The 21557-nt window shown below is 37.3% G+C and overlaps 2 protein-coding genes across 9 annotated transcripts in view; both read right to left on the reverse strand.

Moving 5' to 3' along the window:
- Positions 1 to 8831, reverse strand: part of CLOCK (clock circadian regulator) — a 119220-nt gene extending 110389 nt beyond the window's left edge. For 7 of the 8 annotated variants that reach the window (XM_058547109.1, XM_058547105.1, XM_058547108.1 and 4 more), the window contains exons 1-2: positions 8726 to 8831; positions 7391 to 7473 (exon numbers count right to left, since the gene is read on the reverse strand). The gene's annotated coding sequence lies outside the window, so the exon portion shown is untranslated. Of the gene's footprint in view, positions 1 to 7390; positions 7474 to 8421; positions 8525 to 8725 lie in introns of those variants that run through there. The other variant, XM_058547103.1, reaches the window with a different exon arrangement.
- A 7230-nt stretch (positions 8832 to 16061) lies between these two features.
- Positions 16062 to 21557, reverse strand: part of PDCL2 (phosducin like 2) — a 40186-nt gene continuing 34690 nt past the window's right edge. The window contains exons 5-6 of the mRNA XM_058547113.1: positions 19436 to 19644; positions 16062 to 16219 (exon numbers count right to left, since the gene is read on the reverse strand). Of these exons, the coding sequence (XP_058403096.1) occupies positions 16062 to 16219; positions 19436 to 19644 (367 nt within the window). The remainder of the gene's footprint in view (positions 16220 to 19435; positions 19645 to 21557) is intronic.

Genomic DNA, 21557 nt, shown 5'->3' on the forward strand with positions numbered 1-21557 from the left:
GCTCCGCTGCGGCGGCCCAGGGTTCGCTGGTTCGGATCCCGGGCGCGCACCGACGCACTGCTTGGCAAGCCATGCTGTGGCGGCGTCCCATATAAAGTGGAGGAAGATGGGCACAGATGTTAGCCCAGGGCCGTCTTCCTCAGCAAAAAAAGAGGAGGATTGGCAGATGTTAGCACAGGGCTGATCTCCTCACAAAAAAAAAAAAAAAAGAAGGTGAAATGAAGGAATTTTCAGACAAACAAAAATGAAAAAATTCACTGTTAGTACATAGGCTAGTATTAAAATATATAATAAAGGAAGCTATTCACACAAGGAAAATGATCCCAGACAGAAACATAGAAAGGCCGGAAGGAAGAGACCTGGAAAGAGTAAATATGAACAAACATTAACTGTCTAAAACCATACTAATAACGTCTTCTGGAGTTTAAACTATGTACAAATAAAATGTAGAATCATAATAATGCAAAAAGGTTGCAGTACAAGTTAAAGTGTAAGAAACTGGCATTACTGGGGAATGGTAAAAGTAGTAATTTGTATTATGACAGTAAGTCAAGTATGCCTGTTGCAATCTGTGGTATATGGATATAACTAACAAGTTAATAGCAGGGAAGATGGAATAAAATAATTTGATTAACACAAAAGAAAGCAAAATAGGAGGGATAGAAAGGAATATAAAACACATGACTCAGACAAGTCAAAGTTGATGGTAAACAACTATTATCAGCAAAAATGTAAATGAACTAATAAATACTCAAAGTAAAAGACTAACATTAGATAAATTAATGAAAATCTGTATTTATTCACAAGCAAAGACATCCAGAAAACATCATGAGAAAAAGAAAGTAGGTTGCAAAACTGCACATATTCCACTTGATAAAAAATTGTAACATGTATGTACACACACACACACACACACAAATGCCTCACAAAATGCTGAAAAAACATTAGGAGGGATTTTCCCTGAGATTTTTGGTGATTTTTTTTCCATTATAGATGTTCTTTGTGCTTTTGGTATTTTAATTCTTTTCTAAGGACGAAGACTCATTTTTATAAAAACCACAAAACTATTTTCAAAAGAAAAAATCAGATTACAAATTTTAATCATGATCAGCTCCAACAAAGTAACAGACTTACAGAAAAACAGAAGAATGTCATCAAGTCTAAAAAGAAGCTAAACAATACAAACTTAATTCACACAATAAACTCTACTGGTGAAACTAAGACACCTTCACAATTACAAATACATATCATCACCATTTCTGATGGAGACAAAAATATCAGGTAAGAGTTGGAAACAGAAATAGTTTTTTCCATTAACTAATGTTTCTCTCACTTCTCTTCTTGCTTCTAATAAAAATCTGTGAAATTTCTATTGAACTATATGATAAGCTAAAGTTGTAAAATAAAATTTAAGTCCTAACATTTTTTATTTTAATTTGTGGATTTTTTCCTAAGTAATTTCTTCTAATATTATTTCAACTAAAATTTAAGTTTCAACATAGAAGAAACCAGTCATCAGTTTTGTGAATCAAAACTTTACTTGGCAAAGAGATTTCAAAGAAATACACAATACCATGCATCTTAGAAGCATGTTCTAGTACTTTTTTATTCTAAGTCACATAAAAAAGCCAAGTACTCCCAAACTCTCTATACAAATACAAAAATCTAAGCAACTTACTTAAATACATTTAAATTGGGAGCGCCCCACCCCCCAAAAAAGATAAGAGCCATGTTTAGGACATACTATGAAAGTAACAAAACAACAGGAATAATAACATCTACCATTTACTGATGTGATACTCATTGTTCTAAGTAATATGCAAGTATTGTCTCATTTAATCCCCACATGATATTATGAACTAGGATCATCTTCATTTTACAGATGAGAAATTGAGGTAACATTTGTCCAAGGTCATACAATGAGCTAGCAATAGAGCCAGGATTTGAATGGCAAGCAGGCTAGCTATAGAGCCTTGCACTCTTAATCATTACACCATGCTATAAATATAAGTAACTGAGACTTCGTTAAAGTAGTTTGCTGCCTTTGTTATTAAGTTTCAGTCAATAAATAAGAAGCTTTATTAGAATAAAACCAGATATTTTAATAATCTGTCACGTCACTGAGAATAAATAGAAGAAATAATAAACACCTAAAAACTTCCTAGTTTCATGACATAAGAGAAAAAAGTGAAAGACAGTCACTATCAAAAGTAGTATTCATAAAAACCTGGGAAAATGTGTAACTTCCCAAAATAGACCAGAGAAGACGCATTAAAACTACTGCATTAAACTGTAAGATCATTATCTATTTTCTCTTGAAAATAGTTTAACACTACAGTTTTTCTCCCCAATTTAAACTGGAGGATACAAATATCTAGGAGTTGAACACAATGTCACAGAAACCCTACATGAAGCTAATGTCAATTCTCTGGGTGATAAAGGATTCTTTCTTGAGATTTAGATTTTCCTTTTAAGAAAGTATTTTGGAGCAATCAAAAAAACTCTCTGTTGAACTTAATCCACTGTAAAAAAAAAAATGTTATAGCTCAAATTTTAATTGTGTGTGTAGACTCCTTCATAGATTCCCACCCTACTTAGAAGGCTTGATCAAGAGCATTGCTATCCAAATGATTTATGCTCATGAAATGCAAAGGCAGTTTAATACAATTCAAAGTAGAACATACTTTATAAAATATACCATTATAAAAATCTTGGATTCACTTTATTATGAATCATTACTAGATAATTTATTAAATACTTATGGCATATTTTTTCAACAGAAAGCACAAAATTTGTCTAATCTGGATATTAACACAAATTCAGTATTATTCTCCTTGAATTCTAATTCTTCAGAAGACTACCCTATTGAAATTTTTTCAAGTATCAACTCTACCTGATTACTAATGCTGTCATTTCTAAAAGTAACACCATTATTTATTATTTTAAAAGTTGAAAACTTAAGTGTCCAACAGAAAAAGACAAGTAAACTATTACACAAACATAGATGTGAATACTACATAGCTATTACAAAAAATACTGACATAAAAATGTTCAAGAGTCACTGTTAAGTCAACAGTTTGCACTACAGTGGATGCATTATGAGCCCATTTGTAAATATCATGTGTCTATAAGTGTACATGTACTTATATAACAGCTAAAGAAAATGCAGGAAGAAGACATGCCAGAAGCTTAACAATGGCATCTCTTGGTGATGGGATTTCCAGTGAAATTTTAAAATTTTAATTCATGCTTTTCTTCGTGTTTCCCAAGTTTTCCACATTGGGGATGCGCTATTTTTATAACTGGGAGGAAAGAGATTAAGAAAGAAATAAAGGCAACTATTTACATTAAAGCCATATTTTAATACAAATGATAAATTCTTAGCTAGCCATATAGCTTAACCCTCATTGGTACAACTCCCATTTGTGTTTTTGTTTTAAATACAAAACCTTTGAACATAAATCAACCTGTATTTTCATTTTCCACTCTTTTGGTGAGAAGTACAAATTTAAATACCTGATTAAACGTGAACTCTTTGAAAAAGATGGGAATTTTTGTCTTACTATTTGACCTTACTAATGTAGAAATGAAAATATTTTATTTCTTTTCAGAAATATTTTCATATTTCTGAAAAATAAAAGGTAAATCACACCCTAAAGAGTATACTATAAAAGTCAAAAGTGATTCACAAAAATTTGTCTTTTTTTTTTTTTTTACAAGCAATTTCTTTCTATAGACTTCTAGGTCTTAAAATAAGCAGAATTACATCTTTGTGAAATATACACCTAAAACAAGTGATAACTCAAGAGTTGACACTATACTTATGAGGAGGAGTTTAGGTAATTTAACATTTACATAATTGAAAACATGGAGAAAAACAGGAGTCTCTTATCCACCTACTTCACAGAAGCTACATCTAACAAAGTATAAAAATGACTAACAAATGGCTGTAAAACAACCTGCAAATATAAATGCCATTATGATAATTACAGTCAATTAGTAAGAATTAAATTGCCCTGACACTTAAAAATATTCTACAAATAATTCATACAACTCCATCTAGAATTTTAGACTCAGAAAAGGAGAAAATGCAATGTCCACTGGTACAATGTCCACAAGAAACTGCACTTAAAAAAAAACATTTTACTTTATGCATCTGCAAAGACATGGAAGGAAATAGACACAAACAATAAAAGGTAGCTTTGCTATAATGTGGAACTTTGATTTTTCACAATGCTGTTGTTTGCTTTAATAATTTAAAATATTTGCAGCAAATAAATATTTTATTTGACACAGCACTAAAAGTAAAAATGTTGGAGAGAGGGTACATTAAATATGTGCTTTGAGGAAAGGAAATGAGATAAGAAGAAACAATTTACTTTTAATACTAACACTGCCTGACACATTAGATGGCAGACAATAGCTAACCGACAAAATTAAATTTCCTAATTTAATACTTCTAACAATCTTGAAATCTAAGAGAGGCTGTATTATAATTATCAAATAAAACATCAAATGGCTCTTTCCTGTAGGACAGAATAAAAACAAACAAAAAAAGCAACTATCAATTAGTCTCATAATGCCTGCTATAAGGATGCAACTTAACTCCTTACTTCCTTACTCCTTAAGAACTAAGATTTGAGCTAAGTTTGTTCTATCCTTTCTTAACTATTTAAAAGATTGAGATATATACTCTCCCTCCAAACCCCATACCCACATAAATAAAAAGTTGGAAGTAGTCTCACCCTTACAAATCTTTGTTTTTCTTCTGGAATCTATCATTTCCTATCTTGTGTTATAATCATTATGTACATGCTCTTTTAACCATACTAGATTTGAAACCCACTGAGGGCAGCGTCATTCATACTGCATCTTTCTATGCATCTCATATAGCTTAGTAAAGAGTCTTGATTAATACTCTGAAATTTCTGCAGACTCTATCAGCTAAAAAGAATTAAGCTTGGCAATTCTTTGTAGCTTGGTTTAAAAAAAAAAACAACCCTCTGGAACTACTAGAAAGGTAGTGTTCTCTCTGCAGGGGAGGATAGGGGGTAGGTGGGAGTGTGCATACAACCTGTCTGCTGTCAGTTAAGCACAAACCAGACCAAAAGGCCTCCTCTCCCCATTTCACTTCAAAGGCTGATTTCATCCAAGTCAATCAGTGTCTCTTAGTTAAGGACAGAGTCTGCCTACATTCTCTTCAGAGAAGAGGCTGAGGTAATCTAGGGGGCTTTCCAGGGGTGTGCGAGTACAGGAGAATAAAATCAAAGTTTCACCTGTGAGCTACTGACCAGGTCAAAACCCAAAGAAAATTCTAGAATGTGGACTCTAAAGAACCCTCTAAAAGCCATGGAATCCAAATCTTTCAGCTGAATTCAATCTACACCAGAAAAAGCTCACACCAGTAAGACCTCATTGCAAACTCTATAAATGCACCCCAAACCGACTGGCACCACACAAGTGAAAAGATGAGTATGTCCTAAGGTGTATACCATATGTTAAACTTTCTGACACACTCCAAGTTATTCCCTGTGCTGTGAGTAGTAAGAGAGTCCACAGTAGAGGCAAACTGGCAGATCAGAGAATCAATCAAAGCAATTAAATTTTAAAGATTGAAAAGTCTATGTTTATAAATGCACAGAAAAAGATCTAGAAGGTTATACAACTGTGTTAACAGCAGTTATCTCTGGGAAGGGATATGAGATGGAAGTGAAAGTGTGCAAAGGAGGTTTTCACTTATATATACATTGTATTGTTTTACTTTTTCATGGGCATCAATTTACTTCTTTTTAAAAACAAAATTTTAAGTAAAATTTTATTTGTTCAAAAAGACTGAATAGACCCACACGGAATACAAAGGAAAAATAAACGCCATTTTGCAAAAGTTTGGCTACTAGAGACAGACAGATGAAAACAGAAATAATACAATTATCCTAGCCTACAAAATAAAAAGGAATACTGCTAACAAAAATGCTCATAAGCAACTGTCACCCACTACTCGACATTCACTACTTTGATTATAAAATATTAGCCACCAGAGGGAGTTTCAGTACCCTCCCCTAAAAATTAGATCCATTCTAACAAGCCCCTTTTCGATTTTAACCTAATTTAAAAAGTTAGGCTGACAGAGCCAAAAAATCTTAATACAATGTTTCCAGCAATTCATAAGTCATAAAAAATTTTTAGTTTTTTGCACCAATAGAACACTGCCTCTCAGTTTTATTTTAAATTTTTCATAAGAACTATATAAACACAGATAAATTTACATTTCACTGAGATTCACGTCTGATTTCCTTAAGAGAAAAAAGTTTCCCAATCTGAAAAGCAAACTACCTGGACAATTAATTCTATTATCATTTTAATGGAGTAGTCATATTCTCCATGACAACTCTGGGGCTAAAAAATGAAAAAGCAAAATTTTATACAACTATGACGCCTGAAAAAAGAGGAAAGGGGGACACAAACTATCCTCTGAAAACAGCATAATCCAGCCATAATACCCAATGTAAAAACAATGTCATATATTTTAGCAAAGCACAATACAACTAAACATCTTTAAAAGTTAAATCTGTCTGTGACTTCAGCATCTTAAAAATTAAAGTATAGCCAAACATCCCAAACCTTCTTTCGATTTTAGTTCATTTTTCTAAAAGATATTAAGAAAAATCATATTGAAAACGGCCAAAATCACCAAAAATTAGGGAAGAGAGACAAGCAGACAGACAAAAGGCACACAGCAAATCTTTGGAGGGAAGGGTTTTGGAGGGGGGAATTTTTGTTTAATCTGGTTTATGAATCCATAATATAGTCACAAAAATTTTAAAATATAAAGACACAGAGTGTACATCTCATTTCCCACCCTTCCCTCATCAGGCTACTTCCCCCTCTCCCCCACCACCATCAGTTTTCCAGTATCCTCCCAGAGTTTCTTTATACAGAGAAGAGCAAACGCAAGTTTATATTCTTATTCCACATCCCCACTTCACGCATAAAGCAGCACATTCTTCACACCGTCCTACACCTTGTTTCTTTCACTTTATAACATTTTTGGAGATCTTTCCATGTCAGTACACAGAAAGCTTCCTCATTCTTTTTTTCAGAGCTAATCATGACTGGTTCTACCACAACTTTCATCTATAACCTTTAATGACGTTCTGTTCCGTCGACTACTTAACACCTAAGTTAGCTTCCTTCCCCCAACCAGATTTTAAAACAAACCAGATTTGAAGTACCCCAAGGGGCCACTTTCAGAAGCAACTCATTATCTGAGTTATATCCTTTTCAGGACGTTTGTTTTTCAGGCAGGTGGAAGGAAAACATGCCACAATTTTCTCCTCTTATCACTTAAAATAAAGCTACATATTAGAATGAAATCTTTAAGTGAAATTACCTTGTTTTGATTTGGGGGATCCGCGTAACAGTCAAATCAACAATGACTGTAAAAGTTTCTTTACTTCTTGTGCTTTTCTTTCACTGCAAAAGAAAACATTTGACTTTTTTTTTAAAAGAGGCTAGAAAACCTTCAAGTCGTGTAGCATGGCATTCTAACAGCAAGACACCACCACCTGAGTCGATCTTTCACCCGCCAGGTCGAGGCCGAGGCTTGTTATCTTTCAGGATTCTGCTCACTACTGCCAACAGGACGACGTTTACACCGGGGAAACCACACTCAAGAATATAATCTCTGCGACGCAACGTGCTGGAAATGACACACCGGGGGGCAGAGCGCCGGGACCAGGTACAGAGAGTCGGGCTCCGCCGGCGGAAAGGGCTCTTGCAAAGCCAGATGCGGCGGGGACAGGGAGCGCGGGGCGGCGGAAGGAAGGCAGACCCGGCGCCGCGCGGGGAGCCCTCGAACCGGCGCCGCCGCTCGAGCCGGCCGCGGGCCCCCCGGGGACCAAGCCCCGGAACCACGGCCACTAACGGAACCAGCCCAGGGGCGGCGGCGGCCGCCGCTCGGACTGCGGACCGCGGCGCCCGGGTCGGGCGCCGGGAGGGCGGGGGTTCCCCGGAGGAGCTGGCCGCCCCGGAGCCCCATTGGGCGCCGCTCCAAACGTGCCCGCGTTGTGACAGGAATAAAGTGGGTCACAAGGCCTAGCGGGTCCCCAGCGACAGCCCTCTTGACACCGGGTCTCCGGCGTTGCCGGCCGCGCTGCCGCTGAAATCGGCCCCAGCCCCGGGAAACGCTCCGACCAGCCGCGCCGCCGTGCACCCCAATCCCGCCCCTGCCCCGCAGGTAACCCCAGCTGCCCTGGAGGGTCCCTCAGCCAGGGCGGGCCTCCGCCCCAACTCCCAGGAAAGGACACACTAGGGCGACAGGCAAAACTTGGGCTTCAGCTCCCGCCTTCGCTCCCTTGGCCGCCGCCCCCGGGCCCCTCACACACACCGCCCCCCGCTCCCGCCCCTTCCCCGCGCCCTCACCGTGCGGCTTGCGGCGGCTCCGCTTCTTCCCTCCCCCACCCTGGAGTCTAGCTGCGGTGACTCGGAACCACTACCCCGGCTGCGTCCAGGAGACACCGCGGCTCGCAGCACAGGCAGCACCTGGGCCAGTGAGTGGCGCCCCCACCACCCCCGAAATATTCACCGCTACTGCCGCCGGCTCCTCCTCCCCCTCCCCTCCCCTCCCTTCCCCTCCTCCACCGGCACCCGGAGCACGCATGCGCCGCCGAGGCAAGCCTACCGGCAGACGTCAGTCCCCGGGCCCAGCCGGTGGGGCGCCACTCACCGGGAGCGCGCACGCGTCGGGGGCCAGATTTCCTTCGCGCTCTCGCCGTCCGAGGTTTCCTTTCTTAAGCCGGTAGCCGCAAGCTGCGTCTGTGATTGCGCTCCCTCCCGGCGCATGCGTCGTCAGTGACCCCCGCGGGCTCCGACGGCAGGCGCTCGGCGTTCGCCCCACCCCTCACTCTCCCTTTCCCCGGCGCGTCTCGGTGCGCATGCGATTTGCCCCGTTAGGCAGCGCGGAGCCGCGGAGGGGATCCCGGGGGCCCGAGGAGACTCCCGCTCTTTTGGGGCGCCGTTCGGTGCGGAGGGAAACGGGGATCTCCTGGGAGCCCCCTTCCCACACTGGTTACTGGAAAGCTGGGGAGGCGGGGCCTGGTGGGGTGCAGAGTGCGGCTGGTCCGGGGAGCGGTAGCGTTTGATTGCGACTGCTTTGGCTTGCACCTCAGATGCAGGGAGCGAGGAGAAGGAAGAGCTTCCTGCCGGATGAGGGACCTGGAGGCCAAAACGGGGACCCTCTCTCCCTTGGAAAGCAAATCACTTTGCGACGCCAGGGAATATTTTTCAGGTGTTAGCGGGCGAAAGACTTTTTTCCCCACTCCAGTGACATCACTCGCGTTTCCTCTCCTGGGGCGGGGAGAGGGGGGTTGCGAAGATGACTGGACCACCAGAGACATCTTTGCCCCCTCTCCTGGAGGAGCACGGCCTGGGTCGCTTCTTATTGGTGGGTGGGTCTGGGGAGACGGGACATGCGCCCTTCGCGGGAGGAGGGAGGCAAAAGGAGGTCAGGATGTGTTCATTTGGAGTTTTTATTAATGGAAGATAGGGGACGAAGCTGGAGGGATAAACCAGGACCCTAATTTGCACGGCTTCTCTTGTTAGAAAAACGTGAATAATTCCTGCTTAGCTTAGCTGGAAATTACTTCCCTTGATGCTTAAGACACAGACTTGGTCCACATGGGAAAGCACATTTCAATACTTGTACATTATTGGAAAAGAGGTCTTTACAGTCCGAATTCCTAGTACTTATCGTATTTTAATGAATGTCCTTTGGATTTGAAATAGAAGCCATCTTCTTGTTTCAAAAAATAAACAACTGTTTTGGCTATAAAATCCTCCCTTCAAGGTGACATTCACCTCAGTAAACATTTCAGATTCTTGCCGTATACTCACAGAAACAGAACATCAAAATTGAGGAATTTATTCAGATCCCTAATCCTTCACTTCAGGATTTTTCTGTCGAGAGTGGGAAAGCAGGATTTAACTTACTTCGTCATATAGCAGAAGAGATTTCAGTATTCATTTTTGCCTGCTCAGTATTCATTCCCTATTCTGATAATTTCCTTTGGAGAACTATCTTTTCTTAACTCTCAGTCCATATGGCTGGGGCGGAACTCCAAGAGGAAAGCATATTTGAGTTAATCCTCTGGTTTAGGCTGGAGTTACCAAGAGGGGTGCTCTCCCTTTTCCAATGGATTTAATCTAGAAAAATGGAGGCCTGAAGCCATCTTTCCACTCACAGATTCTAAGGAAGAAAGCAACATGGAAAAAAGCAGATTCAAAGATGGGATTTGGCCTGGAGATGTGTTTGATGCCCTGAATCCAATGTGGACTAGATAACTGTGGAAATTTCAGTCAATAAATTCTTTCATATGTTTGTTTTATTGCTTAAACTAGTGAGAGGTTTTCTGTCACTTGTGATCATGAATCCTAACTGATACTGGTAGCAAGAGAGGAAGCAAGGTTAATATGTAATACTGATAAGGTAGGTTGCAGCCAAACAAGAGGGTTTGAATGCTTTTTCTAGGATGTGGATGTTTAGATTTTATTCTAGAGAAAGTGATCCTCCTCATATTCTACATCATCTGGAACACATGTCTTCAAAAATACCTTTGCCCTTTTTAATGGTTCCATTTGCTCTTAGTCACTAGGATCAAATCATGTTCATCTTTGACTCCTTCCTCTCTCACTTTCTGTATTTAATCATTTACCAAGACCTGGTGATAATCCCATTTTTCTGCTAAGTCCTCTGTCCCTGCTTGAACATTTCCCACAGTTCAGTTCACAACTTATCGTTTCTTCCCCATATTCTCTCCAAGAAGAAAACCATTATCAGATATTTGTAATAACTTTCCCAACTTCCAGATTCCACTTTTGCCTAAAAAATCCTGCCTCATAGTTTCATAGATCCTAAATTTGTCCCCAAGCCTAAATCTTCTCTTTAAACACAATTGTAATGTAATTCAAATGTTCTGTTCATTCCTCCTTATATGCCTTGCTATTATTTAAAGTGAGCATGTCCAACTCCCTTGCCAACTGACTCCCCCAGTTGATGTCTTCATAGAAGCAATATGGCATAGTGGTTAAGAGTACAGAATTTGGAACTAAACTGCCTGGATTTAAATCTCAGCCCCACCACTTAATATCTTCATGACTTTGAGTATGTTATTTCTCTGTTCTTCAGTTTCCTCATCTGTAAAATGAGGATAATAATGATCCCATCTCATAGGATAATTTAGAAGAGACATAAAAGAAAGAAATAGATAGATAGATAGATAGATAGATATGATATAGATATGTATGTGTGTATAATACTACATGGTACATAAGAAATCCCATATTAGTGCTGGCTATAATTAATGATGTAATGATGTTTCTTTTTGTGTAATTCTTATAGCTCTTTTGCTTAAATTCTTCCCCTAGCTCCCTATGTCCCATCAGTCACAAAGTCCTTTCTGTTCTTTCATAATACCTCTCTCATTCATTCTTTCATTGACAGTCCTAGTTTTACTACCACAATTTAAGGTAAATTGGAACACACGAAGTTTAAGATATGTATGATAGGGAATATAAGGTAATTTTTTTTCAAAAGAAACCTTCATGGTTTAGTCAATCACTCATATTCTTTCTAGACCCTTTAAAATAGAGGGAAGTACAATAATATGAGGTGGTATTATGGACTTTGTAGTCAAAAGTCTAGGCTTACCCCTGACTAATACTAAGAGACACTGAGCAAGTTAAATAATTTCTCTGAGCTTCAGAGCATTTATCTGTAAAGGTAGAATAATAAGCATCTCAGAGAATTGTGATGATCAAATGTAAATTATAAACAGCTACATAAAGGATGAGTGGTAAGGATGCTGATTTTAGATTTTTACAATTTGTTGTTGGAACCCTAGGAATGGTTGAAATGACTCACAAATCTGTAACTCCAGGCTACACCTCTCCTTTGGGCTCCATATACATATGTCCAGTTGCCTACCTGATGTCTCCTCTTGAATCTCAGATATCTTGGATGCTCCCTTCAATCTATTCTCCATAGAGCAGCAAGACTATTCTTTTGAAAATATAAATGAAATCACATGTTCCTACTTAAAACCCTTTTATCGTTTCCAATTACATCCAAATTCCTAATCATGGCTGCAATACCCTGTTTGATCTAGCCTCTGCTACCTTTCCAACCTCGTCCTACCATGTTCTCCTCTTCTCATAACACTCCCACCCAGAAACTTCTTTCAGTTCCTTGCTAATCTCTCTGTTCTCAGGCTTTGGCATAAGCTGTGCCCTCGCCTGGACCACCCTCCTACCTTTCCTCATGGCTGGCTCCTCCTCAATCTTCATGTCTCAAAGATCTAATTACCCTATTTAAGCAGGTCTCCCTCCCACCTCTTACCTGGCCCCCCCACAGTTATTCTCTATTATTGTGTCCACTGTTTCCTTCATAATACTTATAAGGTTAAATTACACATATATTTGTTTTCTTATCTATTAACTATCTTCCACACCACCATAGGCAAACTCCAGAAGACAAGAACCATGTGTTTTGTTCACAACTGTATATGGATCATCCATTTCAATGCCTGAGGTAAATGAATGATTGAATGAATGAATGAGATGAAAGTTAAAACATGCTAGAAGATTTTTAGGAACATCCTTATATCCCAAATTATGATTGTAGGCAGATTATAATCTTGTCAAGAGGTAACCTGGTAACATGTGTTAAAGTACAAACAGGAGATAAACTAAAATCAGTTAGTGAAATATGATGTACTAGTACTGTGTCAGTAATCAAGTATTTAAGGACCCACAAGAATATGCAACACTATAATAGACACAGCTAACACCTTTATAACAAGATGCTGAGAGAGGTCCGAAATAGGGAACAAAGAGCATGAAGTACTCACCTTCTAAATAGTTGCCAACATTTGAGGCCAGACTAAACATTGGGGTCAGGACTAAAAGCTGGACAAAACTGGACCTACTGTAGTCAAAACATCCAACCCCAACTCTCAGGCCATATAAGCAGAACACTTAGGAAGAGGAGGATGAGAGAATCATTGAAGCCATGTGTTATCAGGTTCTTGGAGAGTACGGTGCCTTTTCCTTTCCTATTTATCCCCCACCCCACTTCAAGTTAAGTGAACAAGGCTCCAATAGAATCAGCTGGAGAAACTAGAGGTGATTGTAAGGCGAGAGACTGGCATCTCATCCCCTGGCAGATTTGTTGATATGTCCTGCACCTGCATGAACAGGAGGATAGAAACTTGGAGAGAAACAGCTGGCCAGAGAGTGAGCTGAAGTAAAGCAATGTGCACTCCTACAAGTTGGCATGGCTGGGTCCATTGATGCTGTGTAGAAGATAGTGCCACCAAGATTTGAACCATCTTGACATATAAGGGGAAAGACAGTCTAGCAGCAAGAGGCTGGGTATACTTCTAGGAGTGGGAACTGAGAGAGACTGAAAGAGAGAGAGCTGCAGACTGATCTCCCATGTCAAGGAACTGTGCAGTGGAGAGGCGGCCTCAGAGTTTCTAGGAGAACTCAACGTGCACACGAAAGAGTGTACATTTAGATGCAACATGGATTGTACTTACCCAGTTAAGAGAAACGTATCCCTTCCTTCCCTAATCTCCCTTCCAGTCCCCAATACCAGAGGGAATGGGCCTTGAAAAGAGAGGGAAAGAACTTGTTAAAAACAAACCAGCTTCCATCTGCAGAGTTCCTGAGTCACAAGCTCAGCTAGAAAACACTTGCCTTGGAACTGAGGTTGGAGTTTTAAACCAGACAGACGTTTAATAACCAAGAGTATGAAAGAAGAGTTAAAAAATATGCTCAAGATGTCTTTAAGGTATTTGCTACCCAGTGCTGCTCAATCACCCAAGGATCTAATTAAAACTAAAATCCCAATTCAGTTAGTCTGGGTTGGGGCCAGAGATTCTGCATTTCTAACAAGCTCCCTGGGGATGCTGCTGATTCTAGGACCACGCTTTGACAAACAAGTCACTATAAAGTAGGGAAGGGAGCTTCAACAGAGCACGGTTCACAGCAAGGTCTAGAGAAAAATATTAGGTCATAATAAATGAAATATCCATTTTTGTAGGTCAGAAACCATTGAATATTGACAATTTCAAAAACCCTTTTAAGTTTGTATGCCATCAAATAAAAATTCATCAATAAAATGGGAAACACAATATTAAATATTAAATAATTTCCCCACATTCTGACAAATACTTATACCCTACTTAAATGAGAATATATAAACGAAGCAACATATGGAAGTAGTACTGACCTGTGTTGGCAGGCATGAGCACTTGCTAGAAGAATGTGTGTGTGTGTGTGTTTGTGTGCATCGTCTGAAAAAGATCGAGGCTAGAATCACAACCAGCCACCTCTAACATGCTATAATTTTATGATTTTTACAAATGTTAAAGTATTCATGAACTGTGCTTGTGGATAAAAACTTACTGCCAACTGGTGGATCTGAGTTAAGAGTTAAAGGGAAATATGTATATTTTTATTCAGATATCTTAAATACTATTAGTATTTCCTCTGTTAATTTTAATTTGAAAAAGACAAAAGATAAATATGTATTTACTAAAAAAAAAGATTACATTTAAGGAGACCTGTTGCATTTGGTTTCAATTGTTCATATATTATATGCATTAGATGGCATTAAAGTTACATTTTAACTTTATGATAACATGGCTTTTCCTTTCATTTCTACACCTGTTTTATCCTGATTAGGAATTTATCCATCCATTTGTTAAAGAGAATTTCAGGAGTTGGACTAGTATAGGCAATTATTTTTCTTATATGTGTACATAGTGCTATAATAAAAACCATTGTGCAACTCCCAACTTTCTTTCCCTTCATCCCAAGACGTATATTTTCAAAAGCCCTTCTTTGCTGTCTCAGAAGAAAAGGGTCTTCCCAATCCGTTCCAAAGTTAGATCATTTGATTTTACCTTGTCTGGTAAAATAAATTATCATTACCTTACTCAAGTCTGTATTTAACTTCCCTTCCACTTCATCATTCTCTGCAGGCTCTGTGATCCCTACCCACTCCCAAGAGCAGCAAAGAGCCTTTTCTTGACTCCGTGTTAAACTGCCTCAATTCTCACCAACGTGTTTTTATAATCTAATCATTTAAATTTAGTTTAGATTCTCTCACAAACATCAGTGAATATCCATAATCAGAATGATGGATCACCAATACAAAGTAGAAGAATAAAACCTGTTATCAAACTATTACATGCTGATTTAGCACCCTTTTCTCTAAAAGTGGTGTTCATTATTAAGCCAAGATAAAACATCCTGCAAGTCTTCTGCAGTGTCCTAATATTGTATGTTTTCTCATGCTGAATTCTGCAATTACTGTTAAAACATACGTAAGCCTCACAATATATTTTTCTCACTTCTCCTCATGACTTAGAAACTTACATGTTATGTTACACAGTTCTAATGATTCTATGATCTATTAGTAAGAGTACTTAGTAATTTTCTAACTTAATAACATAACTATTAAAAACAATAATAATGAGTGGAAATGTTTCTTATATACTTTTCAGAATCTTTAAATTGCATTTTTCTATTGAGTGGAATAATTTTTTCAATAGATAAGAGATTTCAAAGAAAAAGCGTATGGTCATAAATTTAAGTATTTTCACTCAAGGCCTCTAAGTAATAGAGTTTAAAATCTATTGACATAAAGTAAATGAAATTTCATGGTTCTCTTTCATCATTCTCATTCATAGGCCTCTTTGGAAGTGAGTTGGCATCACAGAGGACTTGAAATACTTGTGTTTTTGTCCAACATGGGTCAGAAAAAGGATAAGCCACAGAAAAATATTAAAGGTTCAGTAAAAATTCTGGTTTTGTTGGAGGCAACGAATATTCTGAAATGCCTAAAAGTTTCTAAAATGACACATAAGCTATAATTCTAATATAAAAATGACAGTAAAATAAATCTATTTATAAATTTTCTAATCTCTGATTCTAAAGGCAGTGACAAATAAAACATTCAGTATATAAATATTTTAAAGGTATTTATTACATATTTCTCTCTATTTGGTATCATCATTATCACTGTTTGAACTATTAGTGTCATCGTAAATAGAAGCGTTTCTAATTGAAGATACCATCACATCTACGATGTCTTTTTTGGGGTTTTCTTCCAAATCAGTCTGTATTGCTCCAGTTTCTGCTAGCTTCCATTCAAGTTCTGCAATAAATAACCATCATTAAATAAGATAAAACTCTTAGAAAAATGAAAAGATGAATTTCTCATCTATATGAAACAGAAGTTGACTCTAATAAAATTAATGTGGAAATGATATATTTAGAACTGGATGACAATGAAAGTACTACAGTATCAAAATACACATTGGATATGGCAAAGTTATACTTAAAGGGAGATATTATGGCTAAAATGTTTATTTTAAAATAACTGAAAATAAATGGGTTAAAAGTTTAAATCAAGAAGCTAGGAAAAGAACAATAAAGTAAACCCAAGGAAAGCATAAAGAGGGATATAATGAAGAAAAGACTTTAGCAAAAATATAAAAACAGAATCAGTAAGAGGTGACCAACCAAAAGCTGGTTCTTTGAAGAGATTAATAGACATACCTCAGGCAACAATGATCACAAGTAAAGGAAAGAAACCAAATAATATAAAGAATTTACATGGGACATAACCATAGTAAAGATTTTAAAGCCATGAGACTACTATGAAAAAAACTTATGCCAATATATTTGAAAACTTTAATGGGAAAATTTCAAAAAAAATATGAATTACCAAAATATATCCAAGAGAGAAACTAAAAAGAATTAAATTGATAATCAAAAATCCCCCATCCCGGCAAATTCATCATTTTGTTAAATTTATTCCTAAGTACTGTATAGATGAACAGAACATTTATGAAGAAAATGACAAAATACATTTATGAGGAAAATTGAAAAATATATTACATTACGAAATGTAAGATATATATATTATATTTATGAGGAAAATTACAAAAAACATTAAAGACGAAAATAAATGACAAAATATATCTCATTCATGGATAGGAACATTCACTGTTATTAGGATATCAAGTCCCCAACAATTAATCCATAAATATGATTCTAATAAATAATCAACAGGATTTTTCACAGATCTTGGCAAATTCCAACATTTATATGAAATTTTGAAGAAAACTTGCCTTACTAGAGACAACAGATTGTTATAAAGCTATAATAATTAACATAGAGCTATATTGATTCAGGGATAGACAAGTAGGCCCATGGAACATAGATACTTCAGAAACAAATTGAAGTATTTTTTGAACCATGAAAAATGACATAAGAAACATTAAAAATCATTGGGGAAAACACCTCACACACATTAGGATGGTTACTTAAAAACAAAAAGGACAGAAATAACAAGGGTTGGTGAGGATGTGGAGAAATTGGAATTCTAATGCACTGTTGGTGGGAGTGTGAAATGGTGCAACCACGATGGAGAACAGTATGCTGTTGCTCAAAAAGTTAAAATAGAATTACCATATGATCTAGCAATTCTACATCTGAGTATATACCCAATAGAATTGAAAACAGGGACTAGAACAGATTATTTGTACATCCATGTTCACAGCAGCATTGTTCACAATAGCCCAAAGGTAGAAGCAACCCAGGTGTCCATCAACAGACGAATGGATAAACAAAATGTGGTATAAACGTACAATGGAATATTATTCAGCCTTAAAAAAGGAATGAAATTTGACACATGCTGCAACATGGATGAACCTTGAGGACATTAAGCTAAGTGAAATAGGTAAGTCACAAAAGGACAAATACTGTATGAGTCACTTATATGAAATACTCAGAGTAGTCAAATTCATAGAGTCAGAAAGTAGAATGGTGGTTGTCAGGGGCCAGAGGGAGAGGGGAATGTGGAGTTATTGTTTACTGGGTAGAGAGTTGCAGTTATGCCAGATGAAAAGAGTTTTAGAGATGGATTAATGGTAATGATAGCACAACAGTGTGAATGTACTTAATGTCACTGAACTGTATACTTAAAAATGGTTAAATAAAGTAACATAAAATAAATAAGTCCTGGGTATGTAACATACAGCATAGTAACTATAGTTAATAATACTGTATTGTATATTTAAAAAATGGTTAAAATGGTAAATTTCATGTTCTGTGTATTTTACGACAAATAAAAAAATTTTTTTAATATACGAACTAAAGAAAAGGATGAACCAGATAACACACTATTCATGACAGTGATTGCCTCTAAGGAGGCAGGGAGGGGAATGGAACTAGAAATGGAAATATAGGTAACTTCAACTATATCTGTAATGTTTATTTCAACAATAAATAAACAAATAGCTGAAGCAAACATGAACAAATGTTTACATTTGTTATTTTTGGTAATGATTACATGAATGTTTGCTATATTATCGTTTGTACTCTTATGTATTAATTTTTTTTAATTAAAAAGATGAGGTACAAGCTGAAAAAACAAGGTGGTAAAACAAAGAGGGACCTCAGAGACTAGGAGAAGGAAAAGGGGGTAATTCTGTAATAATTAAAGTATTGGAGGTCTCGATAAGGCCAAAAACAGCTTTAGGGGACTGATAGAGTGAAAGAATAGTTGTTAAAAACAACTATTCACAATGGCTTTAACACAATGGTAAGAGAAAAAGATTTTAATATTATACAATTAAAGCAGTTCCAAGAAATGACTAGATCAAGGATATGGCCTTAGAACTAGGTTAGGAAGTAAAAATTATTAAAGTCCTGTGCTGTGTACCACCAAAAAAAAAAAAGGAGACATGATCCTTGTACTTGTTAGGGAGACAAAACTCAAAGGGAATTGATTAACCAACAAAATCAGATAGCACAAAGATAAGTGAAAAATAAGTTGTATAGATAATATATGCTATAGAAATTCGGTAGAGAAGATGAAGACAGATTATGAATTGGTCCAGAATCACATAATGGGATAAATGGAAACCTAGAAAACCCATGAAAGAATGGGGTTTGGAAGGGAGAGTAGAGAAGGGTAGAGTATATTGAGTACAGGGAAAGAGTATGAAAGTATAAAAGCACAAATGAGTAAGGAGTGTCTGGGGTAGTGGTTGAAGACTAGCCTGGCTGAATCAGAAACTAGAAAGCATCCAGAAATACAGTTGGATACGTGGGCTGAAATCCTCAAGCAGAAGATTCTGAATGTTTAACTTATTTGAGACAAGGAACCATTAAGGATTTAAGCAGGTGGGTGTTATGATAAGAGTATTATTATGGAAAAATTAATCTGGAAGCGTACAAGAAGAGACTAGAAGCAAGGGAAAAAACCTTATGTTTTATGGAAATAAACTTTCATGATATTTGTTAATTTGTGGAAGTTTTCCCTTGTTTTTTTTAAAAAAAAATTTTAAAATAACATCATTACCTTCTAGCTTGAGATTTATCCCTCCACATTCTATAATTCCAATGAATTTGCCTTCTATCTGACCATTTTTATAAACAAAAATTGTTGGTAAACAATTGTCATGGTAGTGTTGAATACAGCTATTCACGATGGCTTTAACAAATTTAGTTTCTGGAAACTTTCTTGCTAGGAGACTAAGATGCTGGTTAACCAACAAACACACTGGGATGCTAAAAAGAGAAACAGTACACACAGTATCTTTAAAAAAAGACTACTCATCTCAGTCTAATAAAATAGGTCACATTGGTTTATACATATAAATTTCAGATGTACATCATTATATTTCAACTTTGTATAGACTGCATGGTATTCATTACCAAAAGTCTAGTTGCCAAAAAAATTTGTTAATTTTCTTAAAATGTATGTTTTATATTGACACATGAATACATTTTCTTAATGTCAAGAAAACTAATATTTTATTTAACTGTCTTAGATTGCCCCGAAAATCCATCTGAGAAGGTCACAAATACTTAAAATATTATAAAAACAGATCCTTACTCTTTGAGTCCATCAAAACGTATAACAGTTTGCAACAGCCTAGCTGAGACTAAAACACATTCAATCTCTTCTATGAATTTTTGAAAATGATTTTCAAAACTAGTAATTTACCTAGAAATAACCATTAAAGTAAATATTTTTACACCATGGTATGAGCATTCAGAACCAACGTCTATTCTGCTAATCATAATGGGTCTCAGAAAAGACATTCAGTGAACCACTTCAGTATATAACATTTATCACACAGATCCCAGTATTGTAAATGTTGGTATTTCTCATGCTCATTTGTGAAGAACCAAAATCAGCAGCATTTACAAATTGGTTTAACCAGATACATGGTATAGGAAAAATGAGAAACGATTCTTTTTAAGGCTTTAAACTATTCAAAAATTAATTGCCAAGCATTTTAGTTAGAATCAAAGTAATATCTGCTTTTATGGGTCATGGTGTACTATCAAAATTTGTCTGAGGAACTAGTGAGCTGGTAAACAGCAGGGCTCTAATTTGCATAAATTGCTCTGTACAGAATTTCCCTGAGGACCTGAAGAGAGAAGATGTTCTTTATTCAGAGAAGGAGATAAGGACAATGAGGGCCGCTGTCATGGCCTCTGTGCCTGGATTGGCTGGGAGCCCAGGTAGAGGGGCTGGGAACTAAAGCTACAGGGGCTGTTTCTATGGGAGATTCGGGAAACTGGGAGCTCGCGCCTCCTCTTTGGCAGAGTTGGGGAAAAGTCCACTCTCCCCAATTACCGTTATACCAGGCTGGTGAGGCCTAGGGACATTTGGGTTATACTTTTTACAACTTGTCCCTCTAAAATTAACTGTTTTGGGGGCTGGGGGAGTGCAAAGGAAGTGTTCCGTTAAAAAAAGACTTAAGAGGCATGATATATCCAAATGCACAGCATAATCCTTGACTGGATCCATATTCAAAAATATATGTATTTATAAATGACATTTTGAACTCAGCTGGGGAAATTTGAGTAAGGAATGGGTATTAGATGCTATTAGGAATTATTTTAATTTTGTTAGGTGAGAAAATGGTATTGTGTTAAAGACAAAAACCACAGGGCCAAAATGGCATCACTTGTGCTAAAGCCCATGATACCAAACCTAGATTTAATACCTAACCTAATTGCAGTTTCAACCTTCCCCTGAAATGTAATGTTAATCAACCAGTCTGGAATTTACTGGTCAGTACCAATGAGGTAATCTGTCACATGGGCCCTCTCTATCCCCCAGAGGAAGAAGAGGTAATCTGCATAATAAAATCCTTGACTTTCCCTTCTCCTCAAAAGAGAAGATGTCCTGGCCCAAAATAATCCTTCCTTTTCTTTTGCTAATAACTTCCTTGCCACACCCTCTTTCCTATAAAAACCTTCCATTTTGTATAACTCCTAGGAGTATATCTCTCTGCTTGCTAGATGAGATGCCGAGTGATTCATGAATCGTTGAATAAAGCCAATTAGATCTTCAAATTTACTTGGTGGAATTTTGTTTTTAACAGTGGTTATATAGAAAAATGCTCTTATGTTTTGAAGATACATGCTGAAGTATTTAGGAGTCAAGCATCATGCTGTGTGTAATT

This window comes from Diceros bicornis, chromosome 8 (assembly GCF_020826845.1).
Source record: "Diceros bicornis minor isolate mBicDic1 chromosome 8, mDicBic1.mat.cur, whole genome shotgun sequence".
Classification (NCBI taxonomy): Eukaryota; Metazoa; Chordata; class Mammalia; order Perissodactyla; family Rhinocerotidae; genus Diceros; species Diceros bicornis.